Genomic DNA, 19,843 nt, shown 5'->3' on the forward strand with positions numbered 1-19,843 from the left:
TAGAATTTGTTTTCTGAACTTGGAGCAAAACATTTCTACTTCTACTGTTCTGTGGAATCCTTTTTAAGCTTTTTGTGTTCTAGGAGAATAAAATTCAAAATATTTTCATTATTCTGCCATAGGAATTAAGTTCATATTCAGTTCCTTATTTCCTCATTCTTCATCTTAGGGCAACCAAAATAGGTGAAATGGAAGTCTCTGCTTGATGTTTCATACCATGTAGCCTGCTGAAAGATTATTTGGTTATTTGATCAGACATTGAGCTTTAAAAATGTTTTTATATAATATTTATCTTGCCTGCAGACAAAAATGAGTACAGCAAGAAAGCAAAAATAGATCCAGTACAATGCATCTCATAAGCCACATGTTAACAGCAAACAGCTGATTGACAATTAGAGGCTTCTTCCTAATTCACGTGCACTGTATACAGTTTTCATATTTATATGCCTATGAAAAAAGAATAATAACAAAAGCAAAAAAAAATTCATTCAACTTCCTGAAAGTTGAATAGCATAACAGCATTATCTAAAGTGATTATCTACAATACTCACTTTTATAATTGGCAGTTTTCCTGAAAAATAAAGAACCAAATATATGGAACATATAGAAAATATCACATTTAGTTTATTACCCATACCTTCTGACTTGCTTGCTGTACAAGCTATAAAATAGCTTTAATTCACCAATAGATAGGAGCAATGTGTGCTTCACTAACTGTCATCCATGCACCTACCAGTGGTTCTATCCAGTGGTGGGTTCCTACTGGTTCAGACTGGTTCGCGCTGAACTGGTAGTAGTTTGGCAGACTGGGTTGCAGGAACTGGCAGCGACCCAGGCCTGCCACACCCCTGAACCCTATAGCCCGGCTGCTGGGAGGGAGTCTTTTGACTATTTGTAACCATCATCTACATCATTTGCAACCATCGAGGCCACCTGGGAATGCTGTGGCCGCCCGGGAATGCTGTAGCCTAACCGAGTGAGTTGTTGAGAACTTGTGGGCCACTACCATCTTGCAAACCTGTCGGGCCGCCTGTGGAGGGAGGCGGGCGGTGACCTCCCGACCACCGGGGCCGAAGACACCTGTTTGGAGCCTGGAAGATCAGGCTGAGACCGTCTGGCTGCCGTGGAAGCGGCTATCGGCGCCTATTTGGGGGGACCCGACCCCCCTAGGTTGTCTGATGCCTCCTCTGCTGCTGTGTTGTTGTGGGGTCAGACTAGGGACAGGGTAGGGTTAGTTAGAATTTAGGGTGGGGTTAGTGTTAAGTTATAGTTAGGTTAAGGTTAGGGTAGGGTGAGGATGGGGGTGGGGTTGCTAGCCTGATGGCCTGCCGACGGGCTGCTTCCACGGGTGGCATCACGGTACAGCCAGGAGTGGGGTTGTTCCCCCCTACCTTTTTGCCGTGGGGCTATCCCTGGCTCCCGGATGTTTCTTTGTCCCCGATGGGAGGGGGTGTTGCTGGCCGCCATCTCCTGCGGTTGGCCCTGCAGCTTTCGCGGTTGCAGCCTGCTGTATCTCAGACTTTCCCGACCTTACTCTGGACTATCGTTGGCTTATTGCTTTTATGCCCTTGCTATCATTCTGGACTTCGGACATTCAGCTTTGGGAGGCTTGGACATTATTTCTCTGGCCTCCTGGATTATGTAATTGCTCGGACTGCGCAGACCCATAATTTTTTATACACCTGTAATTTTTATTAATAATTTTTATATACAAAAATTGTATATTTAAACGTGTGGGGAGAGTATGGTGTGACTGGGATTGATTGAATGTTCCCACTTTTATTGTAATATTGTTGTTCTATTTTAACTTGTATTGTGGGGATTGATTGGTTGTATGCATGGGTATGTTAGGTGGGCTGGGAGTTTAGCCGGATCCTCCTGCACTGAGTGCTTTGGCAGAAGTGCTAGGGGGACCTGGGCTCGGTCCCAGCCCTTGGATGTGTGCGTCGAAGGGCCTGCCGATGAATTCGGCGGCTTGGGGAGAGGGTGGTGGGACCACAGATGCGGGAGTGGGCCGGAACATTGGGGTCATAATGGGGAGGGGCAGATATGGTGGGAACTTCAGGGCTAGCCATTACCGGGGAAGGAGGGTTCCCTATATCAGAGGTATCCCTCCTTCCGGCCCTGTGAGTTCCACTCCAAGGCCAGATGGTGTGAGTAGTCAGGACCCTGGTCTCAGGTTGCTGATGCTAAATGCCAGGTCTGTGGTTCACAAGGCTCCCCTCGTCCAGGACTTAATTATAGACGAGGGGGCAGACCTGGCATGTATTACTGAAACCTGGCTGGGCCCGGAGGGAGGCATCCCCCTCACAGAGATGTGCCCAGAGGGTTTTCAGGTGCTTCATCAACCGCGACCTCAGCAAAGGGGCGGGGGAGTGGCCATTGTTATCTGACAGTCCTTAGCTCCTCGTAGGATCCCTGCTCCGGAGCTTGTCGGGTGTGAGTCCTTGCTGGTGAAGATGGACCTTGCGGGTCAAGTGGGCTTGTTGTTAAAGGACCTGCCTCCCAACAGCGTGGCAACAGCCCTCCCCTTGCTCCTCGAGTCAATAGCCGAGCTGGCGGTCGAGTTCCCCAGACTTATGGTACTGGGGGACTTCAATTTGCCTTCGCTCAGTGAACGCTCTGATGGAGCACAGGAGTTCATGGCTTCCATGACAGCCATGGGCTTGACCCAAGTAATCCAGGGTCCGACTCACTCAGCGGGCCACACACTCGACCTCGTATTTCTCTCGGAGCAGTGGAGTTGTGATCTTGGTCTGAGGGGTAGTGAGATCTTGCCCCTGTCATGATCGGACCACTTCCTATTGAGGCTTGACTTTCGGAGACCAATCCCCCGCTGTAGGGAGGAGGAACTGATTAGGTGGTTCCACCCCAGGCGTCTTATGGATCCCCAGGGTTTCCAGACGGCGCTTGGCGTTATGCCTGATACTCTCGCCCGCAGTTCGGTGGAGATCTTAGTCACTACTTGGAACTCGGTAGCGTCTGAGGCTCTCCACCGAATTGCGCCTTTACGGCCGATCTGCAGCAGTGGATCCAGGAGGGCTCCTTGGTTTACCGAGGACCTCCGGGAGATGAAGTGCCAAAAGAGACGCCTAAAGCGCCGCTGGAGGGCCAGTAAATCCGAGTCAGACTGAGCACTCTTAAAAGCCTGCATCGGAGCATATCTATCGACATTACAGACAGCCAAGAACAACCACATTGCCGCTCTGATTGCGTCCGCTGAGTCCCGCCCTGCCGCCTTGTTTAGGGTGACCCGCTCCCTCTTAAACACGATGGTTGCGCAGAACCCTTTACAAGGTAGAGCAGAGGAATATGTCCAGTTCCTCGCGGACAAAGTTGCTCGGCTTCGGATGGACCTGGACTCCAATTGCGCAGAGCCAGCCGAGGTACCGGGGGAAGGTCTTGAACGACACCTCTGGACTGATTTTCAACCTGTTGCTCCTGATGAAGTGGACAAGGCCATGGGAGCGGTGAGTGCCTCCACATGTGTACTGGACCCGTTCCCCTCCTGGCTGGTCGCGAACAGCAGGGAGGTGACGCGGGGCTGGATCCAGGCGATGGTGAATGCCTCTCTTCGGGAGGGTTTCTTTCCATCGGCATTGAAGGTAGCGGTGGTGAGACCCCTCCTGAAGAAGCCATCACTGGACCCAGCCAGTTTGAACAACTACCATCCAGTCTCCAACTTCCCCTTTATTGGAAAGGTTGTTGAGAAAGTGGTGGCCTCGCAACTCCGGCGGTCCTTGGATGAAGCCGATTATCTAGACTCCTTTCAGGCCTGACTACAGCACGGAAACCGCTTTGGTCGCACTGACCGATGATCTCTGGAGAGCCAGGGATGGACGTCATTCCTCCATCCTAGTGCTCCTTGACCTCTCAGCGGCCTTCGATACCATCGACCATGGTATCCTTCTGCGACGGTTGCAAGAGGTGGGGGTGGGAGGCACCGTTTTTCGGTGGTTCTCCTCCTACCTCTCGGACAGGTCGCAGTCGGTGTTAGTTGGGGAGGAGAGGTCTACCCCTAGGCCCCTGAAATACGGGGTTCCTCAGGGTTCGGTCCTGTCCCCCCTGCTATTTAATATCTACATGAAGCCACTGGGTGAGATCATTCGACGGCACGGGATAAAACACCATCAATATGCGGATGATACACAGTTGTATCTGTATGCCACATGCCAACTCAGTGAAGCGGTTGACATGATGTGCCAGTGCCTGGAGGCTGTTAGGGTCTGGATGGGGGTTAACAAGCTTGTACTCAATCCAGACAAGACCGAGTGGCTGTTGTGTTTCCCTCCCAAAAACTTGGTCAATATTCCATCACTCAGGCTGGGGGGTGAAAATCTACGCCCCTCAGACAGGGCTCGCAACTTGGGGGTCCTCCTGGATCCACAGCTGACTGTAGAACACCATTTGTCGGCTGTGACCAGGGGGGGCATTTGCCCAGGTTCGCCTGGTGCACCAGTTGCGTCACTCATGCCCTCGTGACCTCAAGACTGGACTACTGCAATGCGCTCTACATGGGGCAGCCCTTGAAGAGTATTCGGAGACTTCAACTCGTCCAGAACGCAGCCGCGCGAGTGATTGTGGATGCACCTCGGTACACCCACGTTACACCTATCCTCCGTGAGCTGCACTGGTTACCGATCAGTCTCCGGATACGCTTCAAGGTGCTAGTCGTAACTTATAAAGCCCTTCATGGTATTGGATCTGGGTACTTGAGAGACCGCCTGCTGCCAATTACCTCCCACAGACCCATTAGATCTCACAGGGTTGGCCTCCTCCGGGTGCCATCTACCAGCCAATGCCACCTGGCTATTACCCGGGGGAGGGCCTTCTCTGTGGCAGCTCCGGCCCTCTGGAATGAACTCCCCGCAGGGATTCGGACCCTCACCTCTCTCCAGGCCTTCCGAAAAGCCGTCAAAACCTGGCTTTGCCGGCAGGCCTGGGGGTGATGAGTTCCCTCCCCTCTCGACATGTATGGTTGTGTGACTGTTGTCTACTTTTATTATTTGTATTTTGTCTTTTATGTTCCCCTTTTTTTCCCCCTTGAATTGTTCGCCGCCCTGAGTCCTCCCGGAGAAGGGCGGCATACAAATAATAAAATACAAATACAAGTACAAACCGGTTCTCCTGGCAACACTTGTTTTTTGCTTCTATGCATGCGCAGAACAATTTTTATTGCACTATGCATGCATGCACAGCGTGCATCAAATGCACATGAAATGTGTGTGTGCGGCGCGGCCACAAGCAAACCAGCAGTAATGACTGCCGGAATCCACCCCTGGTTTTATCAATGGAAAGTGTTTGTGATGAGCTGTGACGGTACAGTGATTAGAATGCAGTACTGCAAGCTAACTCTGCTCACAGCCAACAGTCCATCCTGGCCAACTTAAGGCTGACTCAGTCTTCCATTCTTCTGAGATGGGTAAATTGAGGACCCAGATTGTTGGGAACAATATGCTGACTCTGTAAACCTCTTACAGCTCTTACAGTGCTCTAAAGCACTGTAAAGTTGTATATAAGTCTTAAGTGCTATTGCTATTGCTAATGCAATGTACTTAGCATATTCTTCAAATCTCATGGATTGAAGAGGCAAAACAATTCAACAATGTAGGGTAAGCAATCAAAATTTCCATTCTTTTTTTCTTTTACTAGTGATAGCCTTAGGAAGTGTGTGTTTTCTTCTGAATCGTGATATAATAGACACTGATATTCTGTGAATAGAAAGGCTTGCAGTGCAAAGGAATCGCTCTCCTGAAGTCACCATTGGATCTTTAGAACATAAAATCTGCATACATCCAAAATTGAATAGTTGGTAAAAAGAGTTCAATACACTGTGCATTTTCACAAAATCAGGTTCTATGATTGTGTCCTCATATTTCTCCTTTTAAAACTTCCAGTCGTTCCTGTGATTTTGGAAGGACTAACTTACGATGAAAAACGGGGACCTTGCAGTGTTGGCTCCAATGTACGGGATTCTGCTTGCTATGTATGTTGGGCTTTTGCTCGTGCCTATGATCCTCTAGAACTGAAGCCTTTTGTTAACCAGATTGCAAGGTAAGTTTTTAAAATGAAATACCAATACCAATTTCTTTAAATAAAATATTTTTCAAGAAATGAAATAATACATCATATTAATGCTACTTAAAAGGTTAAATGTAGAGCTATCATTCTAAGATCTTATTTAAAATATATAAATATTTGCATTCGGGTTATATAAGAGAACATATCCAGTACAGATCTGTCTAACGTCTGGAGAACCTCTTGATTGTGTCACATTCAATGCATTCTTATTGGAAAACATACTCTGGAGATAAAACAAATGGCATCATAGTTACTTGCTTTACCTCTAGATTCTTGTTGGTATGGAGTAGTTCATGATACTATTTTTATTATCAGTTAATATATACTGTATACTGTAGATATATATAGTATATGCATATAAGTATACGTTGTAAGTATGTATACATATAGAAGTATGTACAGTATACATGCAAACTATATATCTCTGTAGGTTGTATGCAAAACATTGTTTTATATACATATTATATAACTATAGCTAACAAGTTTCATTATGTGCTTATGAAACTGAATGGAACTGTGCCCGTGGATTCTGTTACCTATGATAAAAGTTCTTTTACTAAAGTGACTATAGATGACTATCTTTTTGGTGTTTTTTTTAAATGTGGGAGCTCAGCAATAAACTGTATGTTGAGAATCAGGAACTTTTGGGTGCATGACGCATAGTTTCACCTCTATTAGTATACGTTGGTTTACAGCCAATAACAGTAATCATCTATCTTTTTTTCCCTTGTTTCTTAGTTCTAGCCTTAGGTGTGTCACTCATTCTGTCTGAGAAGAGCCATCTATTTAGCCACAAACACATTGTTGCTATCTTTTTACAGAATACCAGTTCACTCTTTGAACAAATCTTTGCAAAGGAAATTGCATTGATTTTGTGTTCAGTTTTAGTGCAAGTGATCTCAGATCTCATAATGTATTTCCCTTAGTTTGGCCTAAAGTAATACCTTCTAATGCCTATAGCCTATGCATACACTGATGGGTTTAACCATTTGCATGGCATGATGAATGGTCCCTTTGACCTAGTAGTTAAGCACATTCTGTGGACATATGCAATATAATAATAAAAAAATAGTAAAACAAATTGAATAATATTTTCAAGTAAATTTCAGAGCATAACATTGCCTAATTGTGATATGGAAAGCTTTGAAAGCAGAATTGAATGGGTTGTTATTAGTGAGTGTGGATAAGAAGGCTATAAGAAAAAGTGTATATTGGATGATTGTTACAGCTACAGTGGAATGTAGTAAAATATTTTTCAATAATAAATAAATAATAAATAAATAATAAATAAATAAATAAATAATAATAAATAATAAATAAATAATAATAAATAAATAATAATAAATAATAAATAATAAATAATAAATAATAAATAATAAATAATAAATAATAAATAATAAATAATAAATAATAAATAATAAATAAATAAATAATAAATAAATAAATAAATAAATAAATAAATAAATAAATAAATAAATAAATAAATAATAAATCTGCCAAATGAGAGCCAGTTTGGTATTCTGGGTAAGGCATCAGTCTCAAAACTCAGTGACCAAGAATTCTAGTCCATCTTATACACAAAGCCAGCTGGGTGACCTTGAGCCAGTCAATTTTTTTTCAGCCCCCCTATGAAGTTAAGCAATGGCAATCCACTTCTGGAAAACCTTACCAGGAAAACTGCAGGGACTTGTCCAGGCAAACTTCAAAAATTGGGCATGATTGAACGGAAGAAGAAAAAAACCCTTGCCAAATATTATAAAAATTTTATGGTTTATTGAAAAGCTTATTTGTGGAGGTTACAGTATAATGCTGAGTTTCTATAATTATTTAAAAAGACTCAAGATATTATTTACTTAAAAGTTCTATTTAGTTTAATTGTTGGATAATTTTGTTGCTTTGGCAATGGTTACAGAACTGACATATATAAATAATTAGAACTGAAGTTTACTCTTGAGAAGATGGGAAAACTCCTCCTTTATCTGTGCTTCAGAATTGGACTATATTTCAACTCAGAAAGATTTTGTCAAAGTGTGGGAGTGCAGGCAATTTAGTCTTCCCTGGAGTACTGCATGATGAGAAGAAAAGAGAGGTGTGGCTCTCATGTAAATGGAGCCACTTGGCCTTAGGGCAAGATTAGCCTGCAGAATCAGGAAATATGAATATTGCTCAGAGCTACATCTTGTGCTGTGATGAAATGCTGAGAATAATTTTACACGAATAAGTTTGTTGCCTGACGAGTTCATTCTCAAGAGCAATTTCTTTTACATATTAAGTGAATTTGCACTCCATACAGGTAGTCCTTGATTTATGATCACAAATTGAACTCAACTTTTTTCTTACCAAGCAAAGCATTTTTAAAGTGAGTGTTGCCCCATTTAGACCTTTTTTGCCACTGTTGTTAAAGAAATCACTGCAGTTAAGTGAATCACGCAGTCATTAAGCGAATTTGACTTCCCCATTCACTTCGCTTGTAGGAAGCTGGCTGGTCATAAGACCCTGGGACAGGACATCTGACATAAATACATGTCACTTGTCAAGCCCCCTGAATTTTGATCATGTGACCATGGGGATGTTGCAAAGTTGTAAGTGTGAAAACTAGAAACATAGAAAACTGGTGGCAAAAAAAGATCTAGTGGTCCATCAAGTCTGCCGTTTGAAGTTTTTTTTAAAGAAAATTGTTGGATGATGGATATGTGTTTATCCCAAGCATATTTAAACTCAGTTATTGGCCACCTCTGTTGGAAGTTGGTTTCAAGCTTCCACTACTCTTTCTCTGAAGTAATACTTTCTAATATTACTTTTGAACTTCCCTCCTGTAAGTTTGAGGTTATGCCCTCTGTGTTCTTGATTTTTGCTTAATATTGCCTTCTCGAACCTTATTCACATCCTTAAATGACCACAACGGGTTATAAGTAACTTTTTTCACTGCCATTCTAAATTTGAACCGTCACTAAACAAATGGGTGTAAGTCAAGGACTACCTGTGTCTCAGTTTTCCACATCAGCATGTTCAGATTTTTCAATTAAAGATATTTTCAAAATAGACTAATGAGCTCTTTCAAATTGCAGGCTTTTTTCTCTTAAACCAAGAGTCTGATAACACCTCTGGCATTGCTTCTGTCCCATTGATTCATTTCTGACTTTCTCTACTTGTACTTTTTTAGTCCATATCTAGTGCAATTTAGCAGTCTGGAGGAAACTTCTCAGTGGATTGCTGGGAAGCACTGTGAGGTGAGGGAACAGATCTTCCCTCAGTCAAATAAGTAGCCTCCAGAAGAATGTTGAAGGTCTGAATAGTGGCTAAGCAGAAAGCAAACGATATGGTAGCTTCCTTCTGAGGTGTTTATTCAGGATGCTGGAGGAGATAAGAAGCTTCCTTCTGAGGAGTTTATTCAGGATGCTGGAGGAGATAAAAGTTTCTTCATTCACAAGGTCTCTAACATCCTCCAGCTCCATGACATCGTCATAGAGGAGTGAAAGAGGATTCTAGTGGCGACTGTGAAGCTCTGGTGAATTCTATGCCCAAGAGGGTTAAGGCAGTACTAGAAAATAATGGTGATCACACAAAATATTAACATGTTGGGGCCCATTTGGACATTATCACTTAGGGGTATACTCACTTTTGTTGCCAGCAGTTTAGACATTAATGGTGGTGTGTTGTGTTATTTTGAGGGGACAGCACATTTACACTGCTGTACAGGCTGTATACTCACTGCTTTACATTGTAGCCAAGTGTCATTTCTTCAGTGTTGTCACATGAAAAGATATACTTAAATATTTACAAAATGTGAGGGGCTGTACTCACTTCTGTGATATACTGTATGTGTATGTGCATACACACTTACACACTCAGAGATTTTTTTCCTTTTCGTTTCTTTTTTCAGTGCCCTGATTATAGCTGCTATATTTGACCGTGATGTTAACTGCAGAAGAGCAGCCTCGGTAAGTTTAATTATAATCTATGGGACAGCATTGAGATGATTTTGCTCAGCAGTACCTTCTGTTGTTCAGTAGCTATTTCAAATATTTTACTTCCTAGGTTTACATAAAAACAGAACATTGAATCTCATGTCTCATTCTTCATATCCAAAGTGTATTGTCTTTGTTTCATTGTTTTTATAACAGGTCAATATGCCAATTGTATAAAGGAACAGCTAAGACTGAAAGAACAGAGTGATCTTTCTGTTATGTCACCACTGGATGATTTTGATTTCAGTTCAAGTTTTTAACATATATAGAAAATAATCCTTAAATCATTTTGCAAGTATCTTTTTACTGTCAATCTGTTGGTGGGACTACAGCAAACATAAGGATCAACATATTGTATTAGCCATTATTAACAGATTTGACGAGAAGGTGAAGAAAAACTTCATTTCTTTTGTCCCACATGTTCTGCTGGGAGGAATTTCTCTTTCTTCAGGCTTTGCTCTGCTTTCTGAGAAAATGAACAAGCTCAATTCAGTCCTGGATCTTGAACCAACCATTAAAGAAAAGGATCAGGTCTTCGATAGATACTACCATACTGTCAGATCCTCTGATCCTTACCTTCATATTAACACAAACACATTGCTGTTGTCCATTATATTATCAGATGCAAACTCTGAAATCTGAAAAAGCTAGTCAGTTTATCAGTCTTGATTATTTCATACCTGTCTTTTTTATATAATTATAGTTATTTACCAGTTTCTTTTGTGGTCACGTCATTGTTCATAGATGTTAGAAATCCTTATTTTCTATATCAATTCTTTCTTGGCTTAAAAAAAAGCTTGATTTAGTTTTTTCATACCAGCTTGCACTTTACTTTTCATGTAAATTGGTTTAAGAAAAAAATTATATTATAATAATATATGTATGTCCTCTTGAAGAATAATATTTATTATGAAACATTGAGATATGTATTGTATTTGTATCTTTTTTATATCCTTTTCCTTCAGTTTTTCCATAATCTGAAGCAATTTCATAGTATTATTTATACACTCTGAAACAAATGTCACTCCATAGATGTCATATGTTCATATTCCAATAGATGTTTAGCTATTTAATATAAATATAAAATACAAATTAAATATTTCTTATAAAAATCTACAATACTGATTGTGAGTTAAATTAAGAATTAGTAATTTAAAAGTGCTATTATTTCAGTTTATGAGAATGAAAATTGTGTTTTTCCATGATATAACAAAAGATAGAAACAGAAATAAGTAGCCATTAGCATTTTGGATATTTACCAACAATTCAAGCTTAGACAGATGTAATATGACTCAACACCAAAAAGCAGAATTAATTAACTAGTTGCCTCTCTCACTCTTCCAACAAAGTCATAGTTTCATTCAAATTTAGTCTGCATATAGTTTTATATCTTCGTGAATTCATTTTTCTTTGAATTATTGTTTTCAGAAAATAAAACAGATGGATTTACATAATTTAAAACTTGTTAATTTAAATAGATGGACAAACTATATTGTGAAATTAAAAACATACTAAACTGCTCCAAGTTATATTCTCAATTCTCTTTTGATGTCTGTGGGAATTATGTGTAATTTTGGAAATAGGCTGAGTTATCATCTTTGCACTACATGGTAATGGTACAAAAAGAATCTTATCTGAAGGCAGTTCCTGCTAATTACTGAAATTTACTTCGATGTCAAACTAGTTGTATATCACTTATACTATACTATTGATCTAAAATAGAAAAACATAGTTACACTCTCCATAAACATCCATTTTTTATTTAGAAAATTCCTCTCCAGAGAAAATGAGAAACGTTTTATTATTTGATGTTTTAAAAGTAAATGCAAAAATATTTCACATTTAGCTATTAGCTGTATATTGAATGTGCAATGTTTGTATTTGTGTGTGCATCTGTATGTGTCTGTGTCTTTTTTGTGCATGTGTGTATAGAGAGAATCTGTAGGTATATATGTATATAAGGACATGTTTTCATGCAGCTTAGAGGAGCGTAGCAAACTCATTGAAATCAACTGGTTTAGTAATGAATAAATTGTTTCTATACTAAACAGCATATTTAAATATATTTGCCCAAAGAATTGAGTGTGAAATTGCATGAAGTAAATAGACAGCAAGGCTTTGTTAAATTTGAGTAGCTGCCTTGAAATTGTTTTAATCCTATACAGCTCTGTTCAAGTCATTGGATGCAACCCCTAAAAAGAAAAAAAATGCTTTTGTCTATGGAAAAAGGAAGACTGAAATTGCTCTATGGAAGTATTTTGGGGCATTTGGATCCCCATTATTAGCATGATTAACCTTCATATGGCAATACCATATTGCCCCTTTCTCCTTTCCTTCTTATATATACAATAACTACCTAGAATTTTAGTTTTGATGACAGATACAGATGTATAAAAGCACACTTATCTATACACATTCACACTTTTTATTTTAAAGAAAGAACCAGCAGAAAGATAGAATTTTCTAATGTTTCAATTTATAGTATATGAAATCATATTCACTTTGGAGCAATTTTTATTCAGGCTGTACCTTATTGATTCAGAAAAGTGCTTTTCTGAAAACTGATTAACCATTTAAGCTAAAAAATTACTTTTTTCATTCTTTTATTATTATGTGGGTTGCATTGGAATTGCCAGAAAAATCAAGCGCATTATTTTTATGGGGAACAGGAGATTTCTTCTAAATTTCATTGAAGCTGAGAGATTCATTGTTGTATCATAGAGTTCTTAAGTACTTCTCAAATGCATTGGTTGAATTTCTAGCACAACAAAATGCAGTATAATTATCATTTGTTTGGGGTCATAGTTAAAACGTTCCATGGCCAAAGTAATGGAAAAATCATATCAACCGGTTAAACTAAAGGGAAGTTGTATGTTAATATTGTCATGTTAAATTTGTATAAAATGATAGGTACAAAAAGATTTAAGCAACCATTTTTGCCAACTAAATATATATTTTGAGCTCTGAGAAACAGAGTTCTACTCTTCATTCTCCCCCATACTTGAATCTTACCATAATGTGGTTTTATCAGTCAAGCTCATTTATCTTCCTTTTCTCTCTCATGCAGTAGTGAAATATGATACTTGAGTTTTATTTTAAAAAATACAAAATGCTAATTGATTCAATGTTTAACTCTGAATGTTTTGCATTTCAAAACTTATTTATGGTCTGTAAATGAGTTATAAATTACGCCAAGCAAGTTAATGTTATAACTCATCTCATATAATTTATAAAAGAAATTTAGTTATATGAAACTGTTTAATGTAGAACACACTGCAGATTTAAAACTTTATGGAAGTTGTCTGGAAAATCTTTCTCAGTAGCTGTATTCTAAGGGCATTGTCTTTTCATTTCTACTGGAAGCCTTGTATCAGCAATGAAGGCCACTGTTCTGGGTGTGTCTGATTTTAATAAACACCCATTTCTAAACTGTTCGCACACAGCATATAAATTTAAAAGAGCATTAGCACATAACAACTGCCTAAGGGCATATTCAGCTAACAAAGTTGACTTTTCATTTTAAAATAAAGCCCATGGGTCATTTATATTGCTGCGTGTTTGTTTTGAATTCATGATCTGGTGTTTATCTGCAAGCAAACCTGACTCATTTTTTTTATGTTTGCTCTCTCTGTTCTTAGGCTGCCTTCCAGGAGAATGTTGGTAGACAGGTAAGGTAACTTAGGGGGTGGGTGGGAAACAAACCCTTTCATTTAATTTTTTTGTAAATTCACTGAACCATAAAATTAAGTGTAGGTGTTTTGTCACTTCTTGCAGTGAATAAGAGGTTTGGTGAATTTGGATAAATGATTTTGAAATCTAAAATTACCTTCCAGTCTTAAAAATGGTACTATGATGTTTCAGAAAATATAATTTCAGAATATTTTTCTGTGATTTCAGAATGTTTTTCTGTATTGAATTTGTATTGGACTGGAGCTTTTCAGAAATCGGCATGTTCAAATATTATTTATTACTCTCTTTGTCAGGTAACCCTATCGTTCTGTTAAGAATGATGTGTGGGTGAGTTCCTTTAAAGAGAGATTTTTCAGTTGATAAGAGATACATAAGCATTGTTTGCTGTAGAGATTTGTTTTTTTAAAAAAAAATATCATGCCTCGGCCAAATTTACTAAATTTGATTTGTAGTTTGCACTTATCATTGACAAGTGCATCCACCTCCCCTTGTGTTCCTAGTGTAAAAACAAGAAGTAGGAGTTGGTCCTGAATTTCAGTTTCTTTCAATTTTATGTCAACAAAACTCAAGTCATTTTTATTTTTCTAACAAAATAGAACCAATAGAAAAGGTGTTTACAGAATTTTCAAGTATGGTACCGGTACTATTTTCCTCTGAGTTTAAGATAATTTTGTTTCAGTAAGAGCTAACTTAAGCCTTCCTATGCATATTTGAAGCATTGGGTGTATATTACAGTTACCCAATACCATTTACCTATCTATAAAATTGTATTTATTGTATCTGATATGAAAATTTTATTTCTTGGTGCTTTAGCAGCCAGAAGCACCATGTTTTTAAGCAGAAGAAAACAGTTATTTTTACACTGAGAAGCATAATAGATTTTTTGTGGTACATTGAAGGTTGCACTCAAAAAATGAATGAAATATATATTACTTAATAAAAACATGTTACAGATTAATGTTACATTAATCTGTAACATGTTTTAGACATATTCAGCAGAAAGACATGAGAAGATGCATACTTTAAAAAAAATTGCACTGTCACTTAACATTTTATATTGAAATTAAACTATTCCAAACTATCCACGTATCAATATCTTTTTACATATAATTCAATATGTCTTAAATATATATATCATCCTTTACAGGTTCTATATGTCAGATTCTTTTTTACTTAACTCCTTATTTTTAATGTTCTGTTGCTTTAATATATGTCCTTCTCCCCCAAAAAAACTTTTATCAAAGGATCAGAAATTCCTTGTTTATATAAATCCGTGTCCCTCATGGTTAGTTACTAACTGCAGTGAGGTGACACGAGGCTGGATCCAGGCGGTTGTCACCGCCTCACTTCGGGAGGGGAACTTCCCCGCCGCACTGAAAGCGGCGGTGGTGAGACCCCTCCTGAAGAAGCCATCTTTGGATCCAGCTATCCTTAATAATTATCGTCCAGTCTCCAACCTCCCCTTTCTGGGGAAGGTTGTTGAGAAGGTGGTGGCCTTCCAGCTCCAGCGGTCCTTGGAGGAAGCAAACTATCTAGACCCCTTCCAGTCAGGCTTCAGACCCGGTTACAGCACAGAAACCGCTTTGGTCGCATTGACCGATGATCTCTGGAGGGCCAGAGATGGAGGACATTCCTCCATCCTGGTTCTCCTCGACCTCTCAGCGGCTTTCGATACCATCGACCATGGTATCCTTCTGCGACGACTGCGGGAGGTGGGAGTGGGAGGCGCCGTGTTGCGGTGGTTCTCCTCCTACCTCTCGGACAGGTCGCAGTCGGTGTTAGTGGGGGGGCAGAGATCGTCCCCTAGGCCCCTAACTTATGGGGTGCCTCAGGGCTCGGTCTTATCCCCCCTACTATTCAACATCTACATGAAACCGCTGGGTGAGATCATTCGCAGGCACGGGATTAGATACCATCAATATGCGGACGATACTCAACTGTATCTGTCCGCCCCGTGCCAACTCAATGAAGCGGCAGACGTGATGAACCGCGGCCTCGAGGCTGTTATGGACTGGATGAGGGTTAACAAGCTCGTGCTCAACCCAGAAAAGACCGAGTGGCTGTTGTGTTTCCCTCCCAGAGATTCGACCAATATTCCATCACTCAGGCTGGGGGGTCAAATTCTACACCCCTCAGAGAGGGTTCGCAACTTGGGAGTCCTCCTGGACTCACAGCTATCGTTTGACCACCATTTAATGGCTGTGACCAGGGGGGCATTCGCCCAGGTTCGCCTGGTGCGCCAGTTGCGACCCTACCTGAATCGGGAGGCTCTCACAACAGTCACCCGGGCCCTTGTGACCTCTAGGCTGGAATACTGCAACGTGCTCTACATGGGGCTGCCCTTGAAGAGCATCCGGCGACTTCAGCTAGTACAGAATGCGGCCGCGCGAGTGATTGTGGGTGCACCTCGGTTCACCCGCATAACACCTATCCTCCGCGAGCTGCGCTGGCTACCTGTCGATCTCCGGATGCGCTTCAAGGTGCTATTAGTCACCCATAAAGCCCTACATGGCAGTGGATCTGGATACTTGAGAGACCGCCTTCTGCCAATTACATCCCTGCGACCAATAAGATCACATAGATTAGGCCTCCTCCGTATACCATCGGCCAGCCAGTGTCGGCTGGCAACTACAAGGAGGAGGGCCTTCTCAGTAGTAGCCCCGACCCTTTGGAACGAGCTCCCCGTAGAGATTCGCACCCTCGCCACCGTCCAGGCCTTCCGCACAGCCTTGAAGAACTGGCTCGCCCGTCAGGCCTGGGGACAAGGATAATTCCCCTCCCGAATGATGAATGTATGTTGTTTATTATTTTATTATATGTCTTATCTTAATGTCTGTATCTCCCCTTCCCCTATTTTATGTGAGCCGCCCTGAGTCCCCTCAGGGAAAAGGGCGGCCTACAAATATTAATAAATCTCTAAATCTCTAAATCTCTAAATCACTCACCTCAATTTTTAAGCCTGCCATTTCAGCATCACATGGAATAATATTATTTGGCCTTTTCATTTTACCAATTGAGATCCAGTTTAGACAGAAACAACACACATTATTAAGCCAAAATTGTAATTAAGACCATGTAATCTTTCCAAAGAAGAACTATTGAATAATAATTCTTTATATAATTATAAATCCCAAATTGATAATATTTTGTTAAAAACTATATCCATGGTTAAATTGTATTGACCATGGTAATATATAGATACAATGGGAAAGTTCATATCATAGGAGTAAATATCCCTTCACCATTTTCTAATGAGGTTGAATGGCAACTCTTTTTAAACATTCTCAGATGTGTCCAATAAAACATGAAAGAAAACAAATGTTCCCTTTCTTGTCTTAAAATCATGAGAAATATACTTTTAAGTCTTTGAAACCTTTAAACCATTGATTGCTTAATATGGACATCCTAAGTCTGATCAAGGTTCTTTTAAATATATAACACCTATATTGATAATATATTTAGCTGTTTACCAAAAATACTGCTTAAAATAATCCTAAACAGATAACATCATTAACAATAATTCAGGAATTCTAGGAATTATCAAATGGCAGTATAAATCAAATCAAAAGTTTTAATTTATACTACCATTTCACAGTTCCTAGAATCTTAAATCTCCTTCTAAGCAATTTATTGATAACATTCTGCATTACAGTTTATTTCTAGACAGTTGCATTGCTAAATTTTGATATACAATAGTTTGCTGATTCCTCACTTAGAAATCCCACCATCAAACTACAGTTTTCCTTAATGTAGAAACCTTCTAAATCCATATTTATTTCTTCCTTCTTTTTAATCTGTGGAATATCAGAGTTAAAATTTTAATTTCTAAATTATCTCTGCTTCTCTGAAGTTTATCTTGTTGGTCTTTGGGGCTGCAGGGGAACATAAGAGCTTTTTGATGATTATTGAAGCAATTCCTTGAGTTTGGGCCTCTTAGAGAGTTCTGCATATCTATAATGGCAGCTACTTGGGCATTTGATCCATTTAGTTCCAACTAAACTTCCATAGGACTGGGATTTGAAGCTTTAATTGATAGAATTGGACTCTTGTGCACAGATACTTATATGAATGTTAAAAGCACTGCTCATCAGGAAATCTTCATATTGACAAGCCAACCTTGGTTTACTTTCTGCTGGTATATAGATTCTGTTTTGAATAGCATACTTTATTTGGCCAAGTGTGATTAGACACACAAGGAGTTTGACTCCGGTGCAGAAACTCTCAGTGTACATGCAAAGCAACAAAAGAATAATAATCATGATAAAGATACCAATAAGTGGTTGTAGTAGAGAGGATGAGAAGGATGATAATAATTCTATAGCCATACAACATGGGTGAATATATGCAGTTGTCAGAGTAACCAGTCGGAAATCATTCAGTTTATAGTTAGATAAATTATTCCTGGAAGAAAACGTCCCTTTTTATCAGTGAAGAACAAAAATAATTTAGTAGAATTTAACTGAGATACTCCATTACATTGCTGGATGACAAGATGCCATTGATTTACCAATATTCATAGTAATGTAGTTTGCATAATGTTAAGCAGAAACCCTTGTAGGACAATTAGGGAGAGGGAACAATAATAAGAATAGGACTATTTCAGAAAAATAGAAATAGAAGAAATTTGTTCCATTCTTTATCATCTGTCTGAAAATAAATCCCAGGGGGACATTTTTAACTATTCTTTGATTAATCTTTTGAGTTAATATTTTGGACCTTTCTGGATTCTGAAAGAAAAAGAAATGAACCCTGTTGGTTCAGAATTCCACTATTGAAACTTTTACAAATTTTCAGAAAGGAATAAAAACAGAGTAGTGATTGTATTAAAATGTTCATTCATTAAATTTGTATATACAATATATGTATATAGGTCTTTGGTTATTCGGGTTTTCTCCCGCGTAAAATTGGAAGTGTCTTGGCGACATTTCGACGAAGTCTCCTGGAAGCACGAAGCCTGAAGATGACGAAGGAGACTTCGTCGAAACGTCGCCAAGACACTTCCAATTTTACGCGGGAGAAAACCCGAATAACCAAAGACCTACATACTAACACCCGCGAAAATCTCAGAAAACATATATGTATATAGTTTAAACTAATACAGCAGCATGTGGATTTTTTTATAGATGATTAGATTAAAGGAGAATCAAGTTTTATTCCATTAGCATCTGATTATATTATAAATTCCCAAAATGCAATTTGTTGAATAAATCCATTATTGGAATATTCCATTGCATTACATATTATGCTGGTTTAAATGCAGTGCAACCTTATTTTGGGCACCTGTTCCTTGATGAATCATTCATTTAATATAGTTTTACTCTTTCAGCATATTGCCTAGAGTTGTTTTAATTAAAAATACACCCAAATTCTTCCCTCAAAGGATAGTTTCAGATTGATTCCTTTTAAATTGCTGTTTTCTGTATTATACTTGCTTTGTTGTTCACTGTACAGTGTCTTAATTTGCCAGTCTACAAATATTATAAATAAATAATTAAATATGCTTCCCTTCACACCAAAAAGCTAATGCATTATTTAAACAACGGAGAGTACAGTATGTGTTCCATGTAATGTACTTTCACACTTCCACCATTTTAAATATTGTCAGCCCTGCCCTCAGGACCACAAGTCTTATAGGCTTCAAGAAAATTACGTTCCTTCCTTTTCTCTATCAAAGAAAGCCTTTATTTGCAATGAAGTTGACATACTGAAAAAAAATATTATGTTGTATCTACGGCAGTAAAAAAAAAAGAGTTTAAGCTCTTTCCTGCCTAACATGAGCTTAGTCTTGATTATGCTGTCCTGAAGCAACCATTTATAATTGAAACCATAAATGCTTCAAACTGCAGCTTAACATAATTTAGACCAATTCTCATAATTAATATTCAGTGTGAAAAATGCACCAAAAGGAAAATAAAAAGATATAGACACAATGTAGGCGAAATACCCCCTTCTCAAAAGGACCCATGGTATTTTCTATAGCCCTTTAACATATATTTTTTCTGCGTATCTTCAGGCTGCTTAGTGACCTTCAGAATGAAGCATTGAATTGTAACTACCACTTTTACTTAACAATTGGACATGACTCACAAAGCAGTCTATGATAC

At 39.3% G+C, this 19,843-nt stretch overlaps 1 protein-coding gene across 1 annotated transcript in view; it reads left to right on the plus strand.

Annotated features, from left to right (window-relative positions):
- The window catches only part of TBCD (tubulin folding cofactor D), a 178,474-nt gene that overhangs the window by 93,210 nt on the left and 65,421 nt on the right, over positions 1–19,843 (plus strand). Inside the window, exons 15-17 of the mRNA XM_032209501.1 lie at positions 5,898–6,054; positions 9,965–10,022; positions 13,688–13,717. Coding sequence (XP_032065392.1) covers positions 5,898–6,054; positions 9,965–10,022; positions 13,688–13,717 — 245 coding nt within the window. The remainder of the gene's footprint in view (positions 1–5,897; positions 6,055–9,964; positions 10,023–13,687; positions 13,718–19,843) is intronic.

The sequence above is a fragment of the Thamnophis elegans genome, chromosome 2 (genome assembly GCF_009769535.1).
Source record: "Thamnophis elegans isolate rThaEle1 chromosome 2, rThaEle1.pri, whole genome shotgun sequence".
Classification (NCBI taxonomy): domain Eukaryota; kingdom Metazoa; phylum Chordata; class Lepidosauria; order Squamata; family Colubridae; genus Thamnophis; species Thamnophis elegans.